Genomic DNA, 24,748 nt, shown 5'->3' with positions numbered 1-24,748 from the left:
GGCCTGGTTTCAATGAGAATTACTCATAAGGTGACTGACAAAACAGAAGATTCAATAATGATTTGGCACAATATTATTGTGAAGATAAATTGATGTCACACCTAAAATTATCAATACCACAAATCTGAGGAACTAAGGACTGTTCATTTTATAAAGTGGACACCTTGCACATGCTATATCTTTTTCATTTATCAATGAAATCGCAATCGGTTTTCTGTGCATCGTTCGACTAGTACTGTACAATGTTGTGGTGATAAGAATACACCAAAATAAATAAATTTCACACTTATAAGGTACAACTTTTAGAACGGTCCATTTTTAGAGGTTATCAAAAGCAATGATTATAAAAATTTGGTTGGAAAATTCGACAATCTACATTTTTTATTTTCAAAAAAGGCTTGTTCTTCGAAAGCTTCATCAATCATAAGCCTGCTGAAAAATATCAAGCTTTTGGAACAACAATTTCCAGATATCATTAAATCATTTTTCATCGAGCAAATTATTCAAAATTTAAATGGAATTGATATGAGTTTATTTTTAAGGTTCAAAGTACGTCCTGATGGATGTTATAATATAGTATTAATATGAAAAATATCCTACTCCTTTGAAGCGTTGCTTATTTAGTCTCCACGTCATATTTTAGCCACAACAGAGAAACGAATGCTTTATTTTCAGAAGACTTCTCAAAGCATAATGACAATCATCAAAATTGGCATTTATCCGCATTGTGCTAAGGAGTGTGGGTTCGATTCCCGCCTCAGGCCGAAAAACTTTTCGAAAGGAATGTTTTCCGACTGTTCCACTGGGCGTTGCATGCTAGTCCGTTGTCTGGTGTGGTGCTTCCTTCAAAGGGCAAATAGCCCACTAGAAGCATTACCGTGTAGTGTGTTTTAATTTTTTTTGCATGTATTATTTTCAGAATGTGTTTTTCTGAGATTACCTTTCAAAATATTCGGAGAAAATCGCTTACAATTTTCGATAGATAGATATTATAGATTTGTGCTCTTGAAAATATGAAGTTTGGCTACGATTCATCTTCACCTTAACCAATTTTTAACACGATATTTACTTTACTTTTTTGCTGGGAGTAAAAGGATGGTGTATCAGCAAATTTAGCCATAAGGAATAAATCACTAAAGTGGCCTAGTGTCAGAGAATGATGGTATATTATTGAGATTTTTGAAGCTCTACCTTTAGTAGGATAGTAAAGAATACCAACATACATTTTTTTCATAAAAATAAGAATTTTTTTTCATGCGAAAAATAATGCTTAGCTTTGACAAACAGTTTTTCTTATGAGTCTTTGGAAAAACTATGAGGTTCTTCAACCAAATGCATTTTGTAAGTTTTTATATTTTCATTACATTGTAGAATTAGAGCTGAATAATGCACAGAAAACCGTTTACGGTTTGATCAATAAATCAAAATGATAAAGTGTAAACAAGATGTCCACTTTATAAAATGAACAGTCCTTAGACATTCATTTAGGCTGAAATTTTGCATGGATCGGTGCCCAATTGATCACGCAGAGCACCGTTTGGTTTTATAAATTTGTGCTGTTGAAAATTAGATGCGTGGCTCCAATTCATCTTCACCTTAATGAAGCTGCATCCTTTTTACTGCTTCTTCAGACGGATTTCACGCCAACTCGACACGCGATTGGCAGCACCCCTTCGGAATTCAATGAAACTTTCTGGGTGTGAAGACTATGAGAAACTAAGATACTTTGCATACTTTGTTTTTTCAAAATCGATCTAGACTAACATTTGGAGAGGGTCAAAGTTTTTTTTTACTTTTTTTATAAACCCGTATAACTCGAAAACGGTAAGACCTACAAAAAAGTGTTGTATGGGGGACTGTCGTGAAATTTCCTGAAGTTTTAAAAAAAAAAAATATTGAAAAAATAAAAACACATTTTCTACACTGAAAAAAAATTATTCAAAACTTTAAAGTCGATTTAAAAAAACGGCCATTTACTAAAAGTCGTCCATACATTGCAAATTGGGCATATTTTAGAGAAAAAAGTTTTTCTAACATCGAAATTCTTAAGTCCCAAAGTTTTTTTTTACTTTTTTTATAAACCCGTATATTTCGAAAACGGCAAGACCTACAAAAAAGTGTTGTATGGGGGACTGTCGTGAAATTTTCTGACGTTTTAGAAAAAAATATTAAAAAAAATAAAAACACATTTTCTACACTGAAAAAAAAAAAATATTCAAAACTTCAAAGTCGATTTGAAAAAAAAAACGTCCATTTCAGATTTTGATTATCCTTAAGCAAAAAGTTTCGTAATTAAATTTACTAAAAGTCGTCCATACATTGCAAATTGCGCATATTTTAGGGAAAAAAGTTTTTCTAATATCGAATTTTTTAAGTCTCAAAGTTTTATTTTTACTTTTTTTATAAACCCGTATAACTCGAAAACGGCAAGACCTACAAAAAAGTGTTGTATGGGGGACTGCCGTGAAATTTCCTGAAGTTTGAGAAAAAAATATTGAAAAAATAAAAACACATTTTCTACACTGAAAAAAAAATATTCAAAACTTTAAAGTCGAATTAAAAAAAAACGGCCACTTCAGATTTTGATCATCCTTAAACAAAAAGTTTCGCAATTAAATTTACTAAAAGTCATCCATACATTGCAAATTGGGCATATTTTAGAGAAAAAAGTTTTTCTAACATCGAATTTTTTATGTCCAAAATGAATTTTTTATTTAATTTTATTTCGCTTTAAATAGTCTAGTATGATCATATATTCAAGTGATAAATGAGTTTTAATCACAAAATAGATTATATTTGTTTTATTGGGAGTAGTTAAAAGAAATAAAACGGAATTATACAGTTTTTCTTATTATGTTAAAATGTCAGAGGAATTGGTGGAATTGTTTGATAAGGTTAAAACTGTCCCCCCTGGTACCCAAAAATATCATTGTTTTATGCCTATTAGTGATACACAAATTGCAGCCAAACGGTATACAAATTCAGAGGATGAACCAAAAATATTCTATTTATTCAGTAAAGCCCAAAAATAATGTAAATATTCATGTGCAGATACTACGTTTTAGGATATATAGCAATAATGAAAATAAAAACAAACCACGACTTTCTTCATAAGCATAATATTGACCCTTTCCAGACACCTGTAAAGATTGGCTTTGACCAAATAAGAAATTAAATATTATTGTGATATCTTTCCAACCATAAAAAAACCCATCGGATTGTCAGAAGGAGTTGATTTTCTCATAAGCGGTATGGTGCGAGATCAATTGAATTTAATTAAAAAAAACTGTATAATTCCGTTTTATTTCTTTTAACTACTCCCAATAAAACAAATATAATCTTTTTTGTGATTCAACTTATTTATCACTTGAAAATATGATCATACTAGACTATTTGAAGCGAAATAAAAATTTAATAAAAAAATCAGTTTTGGATTTAAAAAATTCGAAGTTAGAAAAACTATTTTCCCTAAAATATGCCCAATTTGCAATGTATGGACGACTTTTAGTAAATTTAATTACGAAACTTTTTGCTTAAGGATGATCAAAATCTGAAATGGCCGTTTTTTTTTTTAAACGACTTTAAAGTTTTGAATATTTTTTTTTCTCAGTGTAGAAAATGTGTTTTTATTTTTTCAATATTTTTTTCTCAAACTTCAGGAAATTTCACGACAGTCCCCCATACAACACTTTTTTGTAGGTCTTGCCGTTTTCGAAATATACGGGTTTATAAAAAAAAGTAAAAAAAAAACTTTGGGACTCAAAAATTTCGATGTTAGAAAAACTTTTTTCTCTAAAATATGCCCAATTTGCAATGTATGGACGACTTTTAGTAAATTTAATTACGAAACTTTTTGCTTAAGGATGATCAAAATCTGAAATGGCCGTTTTTTTTTTTAAATCGACTTTAAAGTTTTGAATATATTTTTTTCTCAGTGTAGAAAATGTGTTTTTTATTTTTTCAATATTTTTTTCTCAAACTTCAGGAAATTTCACGACAGTCCCCCATACAACACTTTTTTGTAGGTCTTGCCGTCTTCAAGATATACGGGTTTATAAAAAAAGTAAAAAAAAAAACTTTAGGACTTGAAAATTTCGATGTTAGAAAAACTTTTTTCTCTAAAATATGCCCAATTTGCAATGTATGGACGACTTTTAGTAAATTTAATTACGAAACTTTTTGCTTAAGGATGATCAAAATCTGAAGTGGCCGTTTTTTTTAAATCGATTTTAAAATTTTGAATATTTTTTTTTTCAGTGTAGAAAATGTGTTTTTATTTTTTCAATATTTTTCTCTAAAACGTCAGGAAATTTCACGACAGTCCCCCATACAACACTTTTTTCTTGGTCTTACCGTTTTTGAGTTATATGGGTTTATAAAAAAAGTAAAAAAAAACTTTGACCCTTTCCAAATGTTAGTCTAGATCGATTTTGAAAAAACAAAGTATGCAAAGTATCTTAGTTTCACATGGTCTTCACACCCAGAAAGTTTCATTGAATTCCGAAGGGGTGCTGCCAATCGCGTGTCGAGTTGGCGTGAACTCCGTCTTCAGATACACTCCAACCTCTTTTTACGACCGTTTTTTTACCGACGGTTCGTTTTACGACCACTTTTTTACGACCGGAATTCAGATTAACGACCGTTTTTATAAATGGTCAATATCTTAAAATGTATTCAAAATAGAGGATCATGATGTTCAGCAAAATTGTTCAGTAGGTCAAGGGCTAACATATGGTGATCATTGAATTGCGGAATTCTGCCACTAGGTGGCGCTAGTGAGCATCGAAATTTTGTTTTGCGGATATCTCAGGACCCTGATCACTTAGAAAGATAGTGTCTTCGGCAAAGTTGTTCAGTAGCTCAAGGACTATCTTTATTTTAGCCAAGAGATTCGAGATTTTGCCACCAGGCGGCGCTAGTGAGCATAGAACTTTTGTTTTGTGGATATCTCAAGATCTTGATCACTTAGAAAGATGGCGTCTTCGGCAAAGCTGTTCATTAGCTCAAGGACTATAATTATTCTAGCCAAGTGATATGAGATTATGCCACCAGGCGGCGCAATTGAGCATAGAACTTTTTGTTTTGCGGATAGCTCAAGATCCTGACCACTTAGAAAGATAGCGTCTTTGGCAAAGTTTTTCAGTAGTTCAAAGACTATAATTATTCTAGTCAAGAGATTCGAGATTTTGCCACCAGGCGTCGCTAGTGACCATATAATTTTTGCTTTGCGGATAGCTCTGGATTATGACTATTCAGAAAGGTGGCGTCTTCGGCAAAGTTGTTCAGTAGCTCAAGGACTATCATTATAAAAGCTATGCGATTCAAAATTTTGCCACCAGGCGGCGCTAGTGAGCATGGAACTTTTGTTATGCGGATATCTCAGGATTCTGACTACATATACATAGCGTCTTGGGCAAAGTTGAGCTACTCAACAAGTTTACCGAAGACGCCATCTTTCTAAGTGGCCAGGATCCTAAGATAACCGCAAAATAAAAGTTTCATGCTCACTAGCGCCGCCTAGTGGCAAAATCTCGAATCTCATAGATTTTATAATGATAGCGCTTGAGCTAATGAACAACTTTGCCGAAGGCGCCATCTTTCTAAGTGGTCAGGATTCTGAGCTATCCGCAAAACAAGAAATCTATGCTCACTAGCACCGCTTGGTGGCAAAATAACGAATCTCTTGCCTAGAATAATGAAAGTCTTTGAGCTACTGAACAACTCTGCCGAAGACGCTATCTTTCTAAGTGATCAGGATCCTAAGCTATCCGCAAAACAAAAATTCTATGCTCACTAGCGCCGCCTGGTGGCAAAATCTCGAATCTCTTGGCTAGAATAATGATATTCCTTGAGCTACTGAACAACTTTGCCGAAGACGCCATCTTTCTAAGTGGTCAGGATCCTTAGTAATCCGCAAAACAAAAGTTGCATGCACACTTGTACTGCCTGGTGGCGCAATTTCACTTAAGCAGTGTTGCCAGCTACGACAAAATTTTGAACCCTTCATGAAAAACTGGATTATAGTTGAAGAGTATTGCTATGTTGCTAAGCATTCTATTTTTCTGTTCCGCTCAAGGTAATGGTTTTGATCTTTTCTTTATTCTTCTTAAACAGTGTTGCCAGCCACATGAACATTTGTGATTCGGCCGACTGTATGGCACGCAACACTTCCTTCAACTTTGGTGAACATTCGGTATCGTTATCTTCAAAATTTTGGTATTTGCATATCACACCCCCTTAAAATTGGCTCTTTTAATAACAATCGAGCAGTGTTGCCATCTATTACCAAAATATGAAAACTTGAACGGCCATTTTGGAAAGTTCTTAATCTATGCTTCAACTTTGCCGAATATCTCGGATCAGTATTTCCGCATCTAGACGTTGCATTTTCCAAAAACATAATTATGACCCTGATTTTTTTTACGACCGATTTTTTTTACGACCCCCTGATAACGGTCGTAAAAAGAGGTTGGGGTGTACTACAAAAAATATGACTATGAGAATTGCATTCAGATACAGAGTAGCGTTATGGCGAATATTAAATAAATCAAAGAATCTATTTGCTGTGCAGCTGTTAAAAGACACTTTAACTGTAGATTCAAAGTAAAATGAAACAAAAAAAAACGTTACTTATAAGTAAGAATCATGACCGAACCTTTTTCCGCAAATGAGAGTATCTTGGTGCCACCAAAGAGACTCTGCTTCTCGTTGTCGGTTGGAGTAGGTTGTTTGTACTTCATCTTCTTCGGGTACAAATTATATTGCTTTTCCACACTTCCACTGCCGCTGCCGGTGCCAGTGCCAATATCGGTTGCTTCGAAGAACGTGTCGACGAAGGAATTTGAGAAATCTTTTGATAGATTCGCTTGCAAATATTTGCTGTAGTAGTGCTTCCCAGCGTAAGTGTTGCCAATATTTATCTTGTTACCATACACGCGGTCTATCGCTTCGAAGACATACTCATTCTTGGCAATCCGCGTAACATTTGGTCTTTCCCTCAGGCCCAACTTGTGGAGTATGTGATACTTGATAGTCTGTAGCAACACTATCTCAATAGATGAGCTGATTTTCTGTACCATTGTGTCATCGGCGTCACGTCTCAAATCGGACCGGTAGTAGCTTTTACGAGAGTGTGCCAGCTTTCGGTTATAGAATTCCGTGATAACGTCGGTCACCAGATAAATGGTGCTAAGTATTGTCTGTGAGTAAGATGTAAGTCCCTCGTTTTCTAGACCAAATTCGTATATTTTTCGATTCGTGGATAATAAGTTATTCAGGCTACATCTTTTTGGACGAAACTCACGTTTCATACGTAAGCTCATGACGTCTTGCAGGTGGGACGTTTCCACTTCTTTCTGGATTTCGCACAGTCGATAAAGAATGAACTTATCTACACATCTAAACTTGATTGAATCAGTCCAAGATTGATTATCATCCGGTGTTGAACAGTGGATTCGTAAATAATGTACCAAGGCATTTGCGATATGATTGACGACGATATTGGTCATGTTGGCAGATTTATTGAAATAACTACTAAAACTCTCATCCAGTAGATCCAAACCCCATGTGCATGTTTGTTTCCGTGACTCATCAGCGTACATTATTTGGAATGTTTCCTTGATATCATCATTCCAGTGGGATTCGATCTTGCTCGAGAACATGTTTATTTGCAGCTCATAAGGGTGGTTAATGGTATGTCGAGAATCGACAGCAGCAAAGCATCGGAAACAATTGATACTGGAAGCAGTTGTGGGTATGTGGAGAATGATGATGTATGATAGGAGCCACAGGTTACAATTTCGTGTGGTACTGCATCCATCCATGCCGCCGAAAAACCGATATGATTGATTGTCTAGTGTTGGTTGAAGAAAGAGAATCGTGTGTTCTTAAACAAATTAATATGTCATATATGTAGCCTAGATTTATTTTCGAAACTAATCGTATAAATCAGTTTGAGTTGTCCCTTTCGTTACCAACCCCAAGAAAAACACTGAAAACCACATTTCACCTAAAACTTTCTTACATATTTTCAGCCAAATTTCAACAAGAGACGCGTATATTTTTATTGTATACAAATTGTTCCAAAAATAAGGCTCTTTTGGACCAACATACATCTGTGTGTAGTTTTGACACATACTGAAAAATCGATTTTGTGCTGATTTGTCTTCATTTTCACACAGTTTATGTCACACTGAGATGCTTTATATTGGGAAGCATCTTACTGTGTCATATTCTTTGCAGAAAAGCAAAAGAAACCAACAATGGAGCAGTTTTCAGAATGAGTTGAAATTACACACATGATGTGTTGCTGCAAAAGAGCTTTGTGCATTTAAGCATGTTTCCCGTTATCAAAATGGATGTTTCAAAATCATCTGTTTCAGAAACATGGGTTGTCAATACCTGTGACATTGCTGCACAACCTTCACACCGTTGATCACTAAGGAATTGTTATCTGAGTTTTCTAGGAACACATTTTGGGATCAATTGTTGAATTTAAGTTGAAACAACAAGGCGACCAAACAATTCTACATGATTTTAAAAGTCTCGATAGTGTGCACAGGTGTCAACCCCATGAAAACATTGACAGGATAAAGTTTACCAGTCAAGATCAAGGTGAAAGTTTTTTTTACCGGAGTTGAATTTCCAAAACATAAAATAAAATGTTTGTGAATATTTAGATTTCATTCCTTTTACTTTTCTTAAACTGGCCAGAGAAACTCGGTAATGTTGCTATTCCTAGAATTATTCCGGTGGATCACTGCACTATGGTCCAGGAATCAGTTTTACGCGGAAAGATGCATTTTGAGCTTTAGAATCAAACATTAGACAAAAACGGTCTTCTACAAAGTTGTTTGTATTAGAAAGGTCCTTTGTTTGGTGTTATTGAAAATTAGGGTGGACCACATTTTCATAGAAATTGTGTAACTAACTTTCTTATTTGTAGAAATTGTATAATACATGCTTCAGCAAAGTTGTAGACCATTCAATTTCAAGCAACTTTGTCAAAAAAAGTTTTTTTGTATCACCTAAATTGACCAATTTAGAGCTATTTTCCTACGGTGGCATAGGGTGGTCCGAACAAAACTGGTTTTCTGGCTCTAGAGTTTTCAATTCAAATTTCTCATCAAAGTAGTCTATGAAACACTTTTAGAGCTTTAAAAAATGCGTAATTTGGTGAGTGAAGAAACTCGCTATCTCCTTCCGTTTGGGAGTTATTGTTGTTTTTCTCTCAAAAACATGCCTACTTTGATTGAGAATATCTCTGATTGGGGCAAACATAAAAAATATCTTTTGACGGCATTCAAAAGACAAAATGAAATTGTACATTATATCAAAAAATTACAGATGTGTTATTTTTGTAACTCTAATAAAATGTCTTGAAAAACAAATATTTTTTATCACAAAAACTTAAATAACTTTTGAACTAAAATAGATATCAACGATCTTTTTGCATGAAAATTTGCGTTTTATTAAGTTCTAAAAGTCGTTCATAGACCACTTTGACCTATTTTCCTTGAAATTTTTTTCAGCCACACCGCACCAAGTAACATTTATAGAAAAATCGTGTTTCTGTATGAACAAAAGGTATCAACACGCGCTAAACGCTCGTCTTTGCTTTTTATTAAATATGTTGATGAATCCATGCAGGAGCCGTTATGAAATAATAAGTCATTTAATTTTGATGTTATTTGAAAAATTTGGTAGCACTTGGTGCGCTTTAGCTGTTCAGAAAATGACGTTTCACCATCAAGCCTATTTGATCAGAGTGCGAATAAGTCGTTTCGAGTTTTAAGCTCTCAATTCAACAGTTCGGAATGGCCTAGAGGTAGCACGAAGCACTCGAAGGACACGAGTTCGATTCCCTACTAATATTTTTTTACCTTGCCCGTAAAAGACAATCATAAAAATCAATCAACTTTCAGCTTATGTGACTATTTTTGAACAATAGAGCAGAAGCAGTTTCATTTAAAATGAGAATTTCATGCCATTTATAGTTTTTTTTTCCGTAAATAACCTGAACTTGTTCAGCCAAAGTGCTCCTAATGCGAGTAACTTGGTGCGCTCTGGCAGAACAAATTCATGGTTTTCTTCGATCATCACATTTCTCAACTACATCAATGTTGTCTCTTTCGAATCTTTGAACGCGTGAGGACCTCGATTTAACATAACTTCTCTTAAAATAGATAACCCACTAAGAAGAAGACATACAGAATACGTTTTGGATGCCTTGTACAAATTTATTTTTCACATAGGTCCCCAACGTTATATTGTGAGCTAGTTCTTTGGGAAAATACAAATCCTTCCCACTCGTAGTGTATAAACATTTGTAACATGCATGGCGATGATACGAACCATTTGTCTTCTTTTTTTCTTGTATTGCTGGAAATCATGAAACACATTCAGCCAAACCGAACTGAAAACCATTTTGTTCAATTTTTGTTCAGCCAGAGTGAACCAAGTGCTTTTTAATTTGAAATTAAATCTAATTACATGGAAAATATATGATGATTTTCTCAAATATTCTATCTTGACTTATTTATTGGACCCTGTTAGCCATTTGTGAGCGATAAAATTTTGGAAAGAGTCATTCGCGATCTACTCGCAGATGAGTGAACTTTAAAGACAAATATCTCAAAATAATGGTTTTGGTACTTGGTGCGGTTTAGCAGAACCCCGACCAATACCATCAAATTTAAGCCCAACTAACAAAGTGTTTTTTTTTCAGTGACTATTCGGTCGTTTTTGGGGTACCAGTACCCAGTACCGAACACCTTAGCCGATAAATTCATAATTCCAAAATTGTTGGTTTTATGCGATCTTGTTAGCCATCTATATAAATAAAAATGGAATGGTGTTTGTGTGTCACTAAATGGCTTACGAACGGGTAAACGGATTTGAATGATTCTTTCTTAGTTTGATCGTCAAGGGTTCCGACGTGTTTGTGTGTATAAAAATCCCAGGATATTCACCGGGAAAGATGAAAAAACGAGCGCGAACGAAACTGTCATTTTAAATGGGACGATCAAAAGCGTTTTTCAACAGCCTACTTGATCGCAAGACGAAGTTTGCCGGGACCACTAGTTTATGATAAATATTGTCATTATTGTAAAGTGCAAAAATAAGAAGAAAAAAACTCTGATTTTTATGGTGTACCTATTTCAGTATTAAATTAACCCGTCAACGATCAGCATCCAATTGAGGACAGTGATTTGCTCAAATTACTAGAAAACGACACAAAATATAATGATATTATGTTTGGAGAACTTGCTCATAGATCTGATATCTTCAGCTCAGTGGACATTATATTTCGGAATTCACTCAGCAGGTGACGCTCAAGCATGAGCAAATGTAGCTTACACCTGCACATCCAACACCTTGAAAAAGTCGGAAGTTCAACTTTGACAATGCATATCTCTGTTGTTTTCGAAACGATGTCGAAAATTCGCTCAACAATGGAACCGAGCATCATTTGAATTGACTCCAAATAAATGCGTCTATCCAAAATAATTTAGCACTAGACACCTCCTAGCATTTTGAAAATACATTCAACAATAAAATTAAATTCAAAATGATGATATATAATTTTTCGACATGAAAGTTATTGTAGAAGTACAGTGAAAATGTTTTAGCAGAAAGAGAGTTTTTTTTTATTACACTCAACATTTATTTAAGGTGCAAAATGATAATAAATAATTTTTATTTCAAAGCAGTGATGCATTTTGAACTGAACGCGAGCTAAAAATGAACTGAACGCGTTCTAATTTTGCACGTGTACACAGTAAACATTGAACTTCCGTGCAAAATTCTGACGCTGCTCACTTCAAAATGCACAATGAAGTACAAAACTTAAAAAAACAACTCCAAACTACATAGAATGCATATCACGCACAAAGTGTAGAACCTTAATTGTTCCTTGACACCTTTTGTAAATCTTTCTATCAATATCTAATTAATATGACCCAAATTTCTCAATGAAATCATCAAATCAGAGAAAATAATTCACAATGACTGAACCAGAAATACTTCCATGGGATGTTCCGGTACTCTGCTGGAATGCTCCAAAAATTCATAAAAGCCTTCCACAGTAGTCCAAAGACAAAGAAGTATTTCAACAGAAATGTCATTCTATGCTTTCTAGTAACGCCTCCAGTGAATCATTGATGCATTCTTGGAGTAATAATTGAGTTAATCAAATACTAAGCGCATAAGCATGAACGCAAAAATCCGGGCGGAAATCATTTGAATTTCGGAGTGCCATAAAATACCTTTAATCCCTTGAAGAATATCAACATAGCTAAAAAAATATATTTTCATGCACATATTAGGAGCATCAAAATAAACGTAATTTTCAACGATTAGTCTATCATTTTTCAATTAAATGCACTGTAAATTTGCACGATCATGTAACATTTATGCATTCTTAGATGAAAACTAAATGTATATTCATATTCAGCCATTCCATGAAAAACCGATCTAGTGGGGCACCGATTACCGTGAAAATATGCTATTTTGTTCCTTATCTGAATACTTTTTGGATTTCTTGATTAAGGTGATCATTTCCGAAAATAGGGTGACCAAAAAAATCGCGACCATGCAAAATTTTTATTAATTTTTTAAATCATTACTTTTGAATCGCTTGACCGATTTTTAGTTTTCTTAGACGAAATGAAAGCTAAAAATTTTGACTTTTCAAAAATAAATATAAAATTTCACAAAACTTAGTTTTTTACATAACAAAATATAAAAAATGTCCGGATTTTCGTGTTTTGAATGCTCTGTGGCTATTGCTGTTTTCATATTTTCTTGGAAGTTCAGAAAATTTTACGTTTACTGTAAAATTTTCAGTGATGTATGTTTTTTAGTTTTTGAGATAAAATCCTTGAAAATAACAAAGCAGTCATTTTTATCGGCACACACTGTAGGTCTCAGCGTATTAGATTTTTTATTTTAAAAATAAATCGTAACGTTTGAACAGCTCAACTTATTTCCAATCTTTTTTTATGGAATGAAAGCTTAAGATTTCAACTTTACAGAAAAAAATATAAAACCCTGAAAAAAAAATTAACATGAAAAAATATTAAATTTTTTAGTATTTTAGGAAATTTTTATATTTTTTCTGTAAACAAATAAAAATTTTCGAAGTTTTATATTTTTTTCTGAAAAGCTTAAATCTTAAGCTTTCATTTCTAATGCGCTGAGACATACAGTGTGTGCCGATAAAAATTGACTGATTTTTTATTTTCAAAAAAATATATCTCAAAAACTAAAAAACATACATCGCCGAAAATTTGACAGTAAACGTAAAACTCTCTGAACTTTCAAGATAAAATGAAAACAGCAATAGCCCCTTTGATCCCGAGGCCTTCAAAACACAAAAAAACGAAAATTTTTGATTGTTTTTTCATGTAGGAAACCATTTTTTGTGAAATTGTATATATTTCTTGAAAAGTCAAAATCTTTAGCTTTCATTTCGTTCAAGAAAATTGAAAATCGGTCAAGCGGTTCAAAAGTAATGTTTTTTTTTTAAATAAAAAATTTGCAAAGTCGTGATTTGTCTAGTCATTCTATTTCGGAAATGGTCACCCTTATAAAAAAAAAACAAAACCACGTGTATCCTTATTTCGGATAAGGAAAAAAATAGTAAATTTTCACGGAATTCGGTGACCCACTAGATCGGTTTTTCATCAAATGGCTGTATAGGTTTACAGAATGCTGTGACAATACATGCATTTCTACAGTATTCTTTAGTTTATACTACATTGACATTTAAATATTTTTATCCGTGGAATCTATTTTGTTCCATTTTTTAAATCCACGTAATAACTCCGGAATCAGAAGGCCGGTTTTATATTTCTGAACATACCTTCAATCATGAAGGATTCCCACATCTTGATTCAAAGTTTAATTGAAAATACAGAAAAACGTTAAAGTATAAAACGTGTTTCTATAGTTTTGGTATGGGGGTTACAAATAGAACGGTTATACGTGATTTTCTTTCCACAATGGAGTGCAGTTAGATAAAATTTGATAAATATTTTTTAAACAAATACCAGTACCACATCAATGAGTTGATTTTTAAATATCGATTATGGTTTTCATGGGAGAACCAAAACAGATATGTTCAAATTTATTTGAGTTTGCAGATGATTAAAGCCTTAAATTCCTGTAGGGAAACAAAATCAATCCAAGATAAAAATGCAAATTACTAGCACTTTACGTACAACTCAATTAACACCTGTTAAGTGAATCATAAATTTCGTGTGAGAGAAACACTATGATAACCTCATTATCCACTTCATCATCGATTTACCAATATGTACCTAGCTACGACTAGCTAGGCATGTAAATGTCCTAAAAATAAGTTTTCCAGATCCATTCTGTACAGAGGACGAGTTTGTCGTGTTCTACTTGTATCCATACACAGTCATAACCGCCACCTCGATAGGGTAGGGGGGGAATGGATAATGTTAAACTTGTTGCCATTCCATTATTTCCAAATCATGATGCTTCAGGTGCTGTTTCCCATTTATGCCACGTTATGTGAAATAAACTCCGATAGTGCTCTGGAATGACAAAGTGTGCATCATTGTCGTCGGTCCTAGCCATTCCCGCTGTCATTATCACGATCAACAAATCCACTTGTGGATAGCATCCTTTCATTTTTATCAGAGCTTCTCTTTGGACGGCAGTTTTGCATCACATACAGTTTAACGTTCATTTGTTAATTTTTATACTCACTTGTTTCTTGTCTGGTTGAAACTCAGTCTCGAACAACTCGTACTTTTTGTACAGAAATTGAATCAAATAATTTGGTATAGGTACTCTATATAGAGTTACCTAGGTGTCAAAGAGTCATATAAATTTGAGAAATTCTGTACCAAGTACACAACCTGACAAAGGTATAAAATATGGATTAACTCATCGTGATAATTCATAAGGGCTTCGTCTTCAGAGAAATTTTCTCACAAATTTCTGAAAAAAATCGAACTATTTCGGGATGAAGCAATATTTTTTTAAAATGTATTTTAGGCAAGTTCATACTTATAAACGGAACCCGAGCAAAGGTAGATAATTGGATGATATCAAAATGATAACAACTTTCATTATCACTGTTATCAACTTGATATTCTGTTATCAATGATAACCAATTGATAACAAAATTGGTTATCATTGCATCCGTGACAGACATTATTGATAACAGGTTGACAACAAAATATGTTATCACACATTTTTCCCATAACATTTTTTCAAAGCGTATGTTCATAAACAAAGTTGACTTTTCCTCATACAAAATTTTGTAGAATTATTTGAATCGTAAGTTTAATCCAAAATACTCATTTCTCAAAATTTGCCCGTGAATTATGACCATAAAATTCAAAAAAATATGATGTTGTAAATTTAGTTATCAACTTGAACTCAGCCAGTGCGCATCGTACCTTCGTGCTGTGCGTACACGAATTCTCTCTGCTCTTGGAAGTTTTCTTAAAAACTACCTAAAGCAATATAACAGTACTTTTCAGTGCTACAAAAACAGTACTTTTCAGTGCTAAAATTCAAAACAGTACTTTTCAGTGCTACTAAAACAGTACTTTTCAGTACTATTTTTCTACTATTGATCCCTTTACGATCCTTGTTTGGACCCGTGCCTTCGATTTTTCGTTGGACCCGTTGGCGAAAGCTAACGGTGGTAATCCTTCTTGGACACCGTCTTGGGAAAAAACCTCTCGAAGGTCACGTCTTCTTATTCACTAAACATGGTTGCAACAACAAATAAAAGGAAGGGTGAATCTCTGAATTCACAACTTCCTTCCAAAAAAGTGGGATTTAAAACTGTCACTAAACGTGGCAAGAATGGAAGAAAGGACGTTTCTCCGGAATGCGAACTTTCTTCCAAGGGTGAAATGAATAATTGTATTGAAATGAGCAATCAGTTCGATGCACTAGACAAATTTTCCGAACACCAAATCGAAGCAGCCTCTAGCCCAGGCTCTTTGATTCAAGTGAGGAAGCAAAGAGTGCCGCCTATCGTTGTCAGTTGTTCCGAATTTGCGGGATTTAGGCAGGAGATCTTGAACTCCATTAGGGGAATCAAGGTTTCCTTCCAAATCGCAAAGAAAGGAGACTGTCGCGTTTTGCCGGAAACTCTTAAAGATCGCGAACTTCTTCTCAAACATCTTGAAGAGAAGAAGCACAAATTTTTTACTTATGACGACAAAACTGAACGTTTGTTCAAAGTTGTCTTGAAAGGTCTCTCAAGTGACTATAAGTCACCTGAAGAGATCAAAAATGGAATAAATGATTTACTTGGATTTTCCCCAGTTCAAGTAATCATTATGAAAAAGAGAACCCAATCTGGCATTGTTCAGAAAGGGCTTTCTCAAGAATTTTATTTAGTTCACTTTAACAAAAAAGAACGTTAGGGGAATTCGTACGAAAACCAACGCGCTTCGCCTTATGCTAAGCAGCTGTGACTACGATGTCATCGTCTTCACTGAAACGTGGCTTCGGCAGGATATCGTCGATAGTGAAATCTCCTCTGAATATAACATCTTCAGATGCGATCGTAGCGCGGCAACAAGTGAATTTTCAAGAGGTGGCGGTGTACTAATCGCTGTCAAGACTGCTCTTCAATGTAGTGAACTAGGTGATTGCGGTCAACTCGAACAGATGGTAGTTCGCATCAAACTTGCCAACCGATCACTCATCATCGTCGCTATATACCTTCGACCAAACTCCATTCCAGCTAGTTACACCGCTCACACCAATGCCATCCAAGCTCTTTGCGATATGGTTTCAGATACAGACATCATACTAGCTCTAGGCGATTACAATCTTCCTAACCTGCAGTGGCAGTTTGACGAAGACATCAATGGCTATTTACCGACGAATGCTTCTACCGAACAAGACGTTATTTTGACCGAATCTTTTTCCACTAGTGGCCTCATTCAGTTGAACTCTATAAGCAACTCTAATGGTAGAATTCTAGACTTGGCATACGCAAACACTCCTGACTACATCGAACTCATCGACCCACCTTTGCCCCTGATTAAAATGGACGAGCATCACAAACCGTTTATTTTAAGACTTGACACACGGTACACTTCACCATGTTTTGACAACGTCCCAATGGATGTCACGGCTTTCGACTTCAAGCGATGTGATACTGATGCGCTTCGCTATAAACTCTCTTCAATCGATTGGATTCATCAACTCAGCTGTTCTTCTGTGGACGAAACGGTGTGTGCTTTCTATAATACTTTGCATGGCATATTCGATCAATGCGTGCCTCATCGTCGGCTTGCTCCAGCAATTGTCAATTGCAAACCTTGGTGGACAGCTGAACTCCGTCAAATGCGTAACAGGTTACGAAAAACTCGGAATCAATACTTCGGCGATCGAACTGATGCAAATCGAATTGCACTGCACCAGCTGGAAACTGACTACAACGACTTGCTTTCATCGACCTATACAGTATATGTAAACAACATCCAATCCAACTTGAAACAGAATCCATCCTCGTTTTGGTCATTCGTCCGAGCACAGAAGTCATCAAAACGCACTCCATGCAACGTCGAATACAACGGACAAACAGCAAGCTCAGCCAAAGAGGCGGCAAACCTATTTGCCAACTTTTTCCAAAGCGTGTTTCGAGATTCTCCTCCAGCAGCCAGATTCCACCATCTTCCATCGTATGACGTCAACTTGCCGGATTTCCGGTTCTCCACCAGGGAAGTTTTAGAACTGCTGCACTGTCTGGATGCATCTAAGGGACCAGGGGTAGACGGACTACCACCATCGTTTATAAAGAGTTGTGCACACGAGCTGGTTACTCCAATAGCACTGATCTTCAATCGCTCTCTAACAGAGGGTACATTCCCGGCTATGTGGAAAACTGCAAGAATGATAGAAATCCACAAAGGAGGATCCATCAATCATGTCGAGAACTACAGAGGCATTTCGATACTTTGCTGCCTTGGTAAAGTGTTCGAAACCGGTGTTCGTAGATATTTATACAATGCTGCAAAACCCTTCATCAGCGAATTCCAGCATGGCTTCGTCGAAAACCGGTCAACAACGACAAATTTGATGGAATATGTCAACACTCTGTTTCCTGCAGTGGAATCACGATGCCAAGTTGACTCGGTGTACGTGGATTTTTCTAAGGCCTTTGACTTGGTTCCGCATAACCTTCTTATTGAAAAACTGCGTCATTTGGGCTTCCCGAATTGGATCACTAATTGGCTTTATTCTTATCTCACAGACCGCAAAGCGTTTGTCCAAGTTAACCAACAAGTTTCAACTCATTTCCCCATCCCTTCCGGAGTTCAGCAGGGGAGTGTGCTTGGTCCTCTAATATTCGTTCTGTTTATCAACGATCTAGCGGACCGAGTGTCTTCATGTAAATTATTCTTTGCCGATGACCTCAAAATGTTCCGAATTATCGCTTCCGCCTTAGACTGTACAGCCTTGCAAAATGATATCGATCAACTCACTGACTGGTGCCAAGAAAACGGGATGTTCGTTAACATAAAAAAATGCAAAGTAATCACTTTCACTCGATGTCATACTCCGATTTGTTTTTCATATAAAATCGGTTCAGCCTCACTTGAACGGGTTGAGCCATAATGCATTGGTTCTCCCAGTTAGTAGCACGACGTACGGGTTTAATAATCCATTTTATGTTTGTATTCGTGCTTTCAACACTGTATTTTATCTGTTCGACTTTGATATAAGCAAAAATGTATTTGTTAGTAGAATTAAGAATATAGTCTAGAATAGCATACAGTCTGTACGGCTAAGGCCGAAGACGGTGAATAAATAAATAAATAAATAAATAAATAAATAAATAAATATTAAAGCTTTAGAAAAAGCAAAACTTTTGTTTGATGTCCGTGTGACATGGGAACATTTCCAGAAACCTGGAAGAAATTACCAGAACCCCACTCAGTGCCGTCGGTGCCAAAAGTGGGGTCATGGTACAAACAATTGTCGCATGGATGCTAAATGCATGATTTGCGGAGGTTCTTCTCACGCCAAAGACGTCTGTCCAGTGAAGGAAGATACCACCAAATTCATATGCTGTAATTGCGGGGCTAACCATAAGTCCAATTTTTGGAATTGTCCTTCACGCAAAAGGGTCATTGAGGCTCGTGCCAGGCAGATGAAAGATAATATTCGTTACGATAACGGTCGTTTCCGGAATTTGCCTGGTAAAGTATCGAACAATGCTCATTTTTCAGTTAACGATCGCTTGATCATGAATCATACCCACCAGGAAGATCATAATCATGCTCATTCACAAACAAATTTTAATCCGTCGGGTAGCCGTTCGAATCTTTCAATTTCGAATGTATCTACCCACGGTAAATCCTTTGCCGATATCGTAGCAGGAAATTCGAACTCCTCCCCTGTTCGATCCATGGGTACCCATTCTACTTGTTTCAAATCAAATTCAAAAAACCCTACCGCCACAGGTAACTCCGCATCTTCGTCTACCGGAAATTCTAATGGGAAATCACATGACATGTCTGCCTCTGATTTTAATTTTCTAACTGAACAATTGAATCTAATGATTGATGCAATGTTCAAAGCCACCACTATGACTGAAGCAGTCCAAGTAGGTGTAAAATTTACAAATCAAATTGTTATTGGATTACGTTTTTCTAATGGATCCAAATAATAATTTAAATATTTTAAATTGGAATGCTCGTTCTCTGAATGGTAAAGAGGACGAGCTGTTTAATTTTCTTACGGTTAATAACGTGCATATAGCAGTTATTACCGAAATGTATTTAAAACCTAAAAGTTTTTGAAACTTTAGGTGTTTCTGTTGAAACACAGTTTGGTAAATATACTTTCATAGCTGCCTATTTGCCTTTTCAATGCTCTGGACAGCAAGTTAATTTGCTCCAAACTGACTTGCGTAAATTGACTCGCAATAAGTCAAAATTTTTTGTCATTGGTGACTTTAATGCCAAACATCGGTCATGGAATAATTCTCAAAGTAATTCCAACGGCAGAATTTTATTTGATGATGATATTTCTCAATTAAATACCCTGATAGCCCCACATGTTTTTCCTCTTCTAGAAATCCATCTACGATCGATTTGGTCTTAACCGACTCTAGTCATCTTTGTAGCCAACTGATTACTCATGCTGATTTTGATTCTGATCATGTCCCTGTTACATTTCAAATATCCCAAGAAGCGATTCTCAATCCTATCAGCTCCACTTTCAATTATTTAAGAGACGACTGGAATATATATAAAACGCATGTTGACTCTAATCTTGATGTTAACATTTCTTTAGAAACTAAACTTGATATTGACAATGCTCTTGAAACTTTAACAAATTCCATTGTTGAAGCCCGGAGCATTGCAATTCCAAAATGTGAAGTAAAATTTGAATCCGTGATTATAGACGATGATCTTAAACTATTGATCCGTCTTAAAAACGTGAGAAGAAGGCAATTTCAACGCACTCGCGATCCTGCTATGAAAATTATATGGCAGGATTTGCAGAAAGAAATCAAGAAACGTTTTGCTCAATTTAGAAACAAAAATTTTGAAAATAAAATTTCTCAATTGGACCCTGGCTCTAAGCCCTTTTGGAAATTATCTAAAATCTTGAAAAAACCTCAGAAGCCAATACCGGCATTGAAAGAGGAAAACAAATTATTACTAACTAATTGCGAAAAAGCTCAAAAACTTGCTATGCAGTTTGAAAGTGCGCACAATTTTAATTTAGGACTCAATAGCCCAATTGAAAATCAAGTTACTCAGGAGTTCGAAAATATTCTCAATCAAGAGAACGTTTTCGAAAATGCCTGGGAGACTGATTTGGAAGAAGTGAGAACTATTATTAAAAAATTCAAAAACATGAAAGCTCCTGGCGATGATGGAATTTTCTACATCCTCATCAAGAAACTTCCAGAAAGTAGCTTATCATTTTTAGTTGATATATAATAATTAGCATATTTTCCTGACAAATGGAAAAATGCTAAGGTTGTTCCAATTTTAAAACCAGACAAAAATCCTGCAGAAGCTTCTAGCTATCGTCCAATCAGTTTGCTTTCCTCCATCAGTAAACTTTTTGAAAAGGTTATTTTGAACAGAATGATGGCCCACATCAACGAAAATTCAATTTTTGCCAATGAACAGTTCGGATTCCGCCATGGACATTCGACCACTCATCAACTTTTATGTGTAACAAACTTAATCCGTTCCAACAAATCTGAAGGCTATTCTACTGGTCTTGCTCTTCTAGACATAGAAAAAGCATTCGACAGTGTTTGGCATGAAGGTTTGATTGTAAAATTGAAAAACTTCAATTTTCCAACATACATTGTTAGAATAATTCAAAGTTATCTGTCAAATCGTACACTTCAGGTTAATTATCAGAACTCCAGATCTGAAAGACTTCCTGTAAGAGCTGGTGTTCCTCAAGGCAGCATTTTGGGACCAATATTATACAATATTTTCACATCTGACTTACCTGAGTTACCTCAGGGATGTCAAAAATCCTTGTTTGCGGATGACACAGGCCTCTCCGCCAAAGGACGAAGCCTGCGTGTCATCTGTAGTCGATTGCAAAAAAGTTTGGATATTTTTTCTTCATACTTGCAAAAATGGAAGATTTCTCCTAATGCTTCCAAAACTCAACTAATAATATAATATAATAATATTCCCACATAAACCAAAAGCTCTTTATTTGAAACCTTCAAGTAGACATGTTGTCACGATGAGAGGGGTTCCAATAAATTGGTCAGATGAAGTTAAGTATCTAGGGCTCATGCTAGATAAGAATTTAACTTTCAAAAATCACATTGAGGGCATTCAAGCCAAATGTAATAAATATGTAAAATGTCTCTATCCCCTTATTAATAGAAAATCAAAACTTTGTCTTAAGAACAAGCTTTTGATATTCAAACAAATTTTCAGGCCAGCCATGTTGTATGCTGTACCAATATGGACTAGCTGTTGTAATACCAGGAAGAAAGCTCTGCAGAGAATTCAAAATAAAATTTTGAAAATGATTCTGAGACTTCCTCCCTGGTTCCTTCCTCATTGGTACTAAATGAGTTACATAGAATATCCAATGTTGAAACATTGGAACAAATGTCAAATAAAATAATAAATAATTTCAGGCAAAAATCGTTGCAATCTTCTATTGCCGCGATTAATGCATTATATGTTTAGGTTAAGTTAGGTTAAGTATATTCAAAGCGTTTTTTTTCTCTTATAAACAGGTGAAATCAACTCACCTGTAAAAAATCTGAACTGCTACGGCAAATGCAATGTAATATGTTGTTAACAAAATGTTAATTAAATCTTAAATTTGTTTTACCAAATTAGGATGATAGTGTTTTCTAATAACACAGAACACCTAGATATAAGAAATGAATGTAATGTTTGGAATGATACTAATAAAGAAATTAAAAAAAAAAAACTTGAACTCAGTGGTAATATAATTTACTATTACTTTGTTATTCGACAAACAAATTTGAGTTTTCATTAGTGTTATGTTGGCTGTTAATTCAGCCAGGATGATAACAAAATCAGTTATCAAATGATGATAATTAGGTAACAAGATTTGTTATCATTTTGCTATTCAACTTTGCTCGGGAAAGTCTGAATATATTTCTTCGACACCTATGGCAGTTTCTCGTTCTACCAGGCGAACATGTACTTATTATTTCACACTCGGATGTATCATTAGATAAGTTCACATAGAATGGAAGCTTATACGAATTTAGAATAATCTCACGTTTCCAATTCATAATGTACTTTACGAGCAGTTTAAGTATTCGATTATACAAGAAGTTGAATTTATAGGCTCTCATACCAGCTGTGAAAAGTGACCGAACGGGAAAATAAAACCAAGCAGACTTCACTGACAATGAGTGCATGTTAAAGAAAGGCATTAATCAAACAACAACAAATTCAAGGGATAAACTACCTATGCTAGATGATATTTCTTTGTTCCATTCATGATCACTTTGTATATCTTAAAATAACCTTGTGTCTTAGAAACACCAACCAAGTCATAGCCCTGACTTTCCCTTTCTATTTGGTGCTAAAACGAAAATGATCAACCGAGGATTAGTTTTTTCATATTAACAACATTTCTTTCATAGACATCGTGAGATGCAGTAACATCCTACATACAGGTAGCGGAATTCATCTGACTGATAACGAGTTTTCATGACTGAGTGGAAAACCACTTAGGGTGGATGAGAGATGTTTCGGTTGTGAGATGTTAAATAAGAGAATGGTTATTTAGGTGTCATTATCTAAGCTTCGTTTTCGTTGTGTACCCTTTGATTAATTTCCGGTGGCCAAGACTTGTCTTTGTACATGTTTTTGTATAGTGTTGTTAATGAGGAGAAGGAAACAACTACACTCAAGCGTAATCCAAAAGTGACAGCTACGAGGAAGAAACGCATTCCTACATCTATGGGAATCAAATCAGATTGTCCTACCTCCGGCATCCGATGATCTTTGAGATATTCCACGCTTCATTTCGTTTTTGCCCATAACCTTTGTACTGCTGTCAGAGGAAAAGCGAGCTGCTGTTGATGCGTTGTTGTTACTGTTGGAATGTGAGGATGAGGATGAAGCGGAAGTTGGCTGCACGGATTGCTGCAGAGAATGTGATGGTTGTTGCTGTTGCTGTAACTGTTGGCTGAGGCGACGCTGCTGTTGTGATGAATTCAATTGAGCACTGCTTGGTTCGGTTGGATGTCTAATTTTTGGACGAAACCCTTTACTAGGGTATAATGGGTACTATCGTCCAGCTATACGTATCCAATCACGGCTTAGATCATTGTTGTTATACCAAATGCCTGTGGGAAAATAGAAGCACACTATAGCTGTCTGGGTAGTACCAATTCAGTATAACGAATAATTTAAGAATTGTACAGGAAATATTTATCGAAAATACATTGAAACAATATTAAATCCGGTGCATATAAGTCAGTGTTATAGTATTATTATTTTCATAATTATTTATTTGGAATGTAGGATTCTTTGTTAATATATTAATATTAAAACATATAATTTATAAGAATATCACACTAGTAACAATTAATGTAATTGACCACGATAATACAATCTTAACTTATTTTATCACATTTCGAGCCATTTCCATTGAAATAACGCTTTGTATCCCATTGAATTCACGCACGAAACGAATTGTAGGCTCATGTATGAGATAATGACGCGTCTGTAGTGGTAGATCTAAAATTCTGTGCTGGCGTAGATTTGAGGAGTTTGAGTTGAACTGGATTTTCTCTCTAAGATGTTCGCTTGTATGTCGTCCTGTCAAAATGTTTGTGGAACACACTATGTCTGCCATCCAATGTCGCGTGAATATTGTGTCGAAATCGACTAATCCACACAGATCTTGATGACCCGGCATCTCATTTCCTGACCACGACAGATTTCGTAGAGCACACTTCGCAAACTTCTTTTGAACTCCTTCCAATAGTTGAATCTGACTGGCATATTGCGGCTTCCAAACCACACTAGCAAATTCTAGTTTCGATCTTACAAGGCCGATTTAAACTGTCAAAATCGCGTGAGGGTCAACCAAATCTCTACCAAATCCTCTAAGAACAGTAAAAAGGAGAAGTCCTTCCTGAACAGTTCGATTGACATGGTCATTGAAGGTAAGGGTACACTCAAGAGTCACTTCTAGATCTTTGACGGTCTCCACACGAGCTAAATATGATTGCTTATATTGGTAA

At 35.3% G+C, this 24,748-nt stretch overlaps 1 protein-coding gene across 7 annotated transcripts in view; it reads right to left on the bottom strand.

Annotated features, from left to right (window-relative positions):
* LOC5579261 overlaps nt 1–24,748 on the bottom strand; it is a 241,587-nt gene that overhangs the window by 186,421 nt on the left and 30,418 nt on the right. For all 7 annotated transcript variants that reach the window (XM_021852774.1, XM_021852778.1, XM_021852747.1 and 4 more), the window contains one exon: nt 23,483–23,845. In XM_021852774.1, the coding sequence (XP_021708466.1) occupies nt 23,483–23,537 (55 nt within the window). In that variant the 5' untranslated portion in view covers nt 23,538–23,845. The remainder of the gene's footprint in view (nt 1–23,482; nt 23,846–24,748) is intronic.

The sequence above is a fragment of the Aedes aegypti genome, chromosome 1 (assembly GCF_002204515.2).
Source record: "Aedes aegypti strain LVP_AGWG chromosome 1, AaegL5.0 Primary Assembly, whole genome shotgun sequence".
In the NCBI taxonomy this organism is placed as follows: Eukaryota; Metazoa; Arthropoda; class Insecta; order Diptera; family Culicidae; genus Aedes; species Aedes aegypti.
Note: the sequence above shows the minus strand (reverse complement) of the source record. Positions and strands in the feature narration are given on the sequence as shown.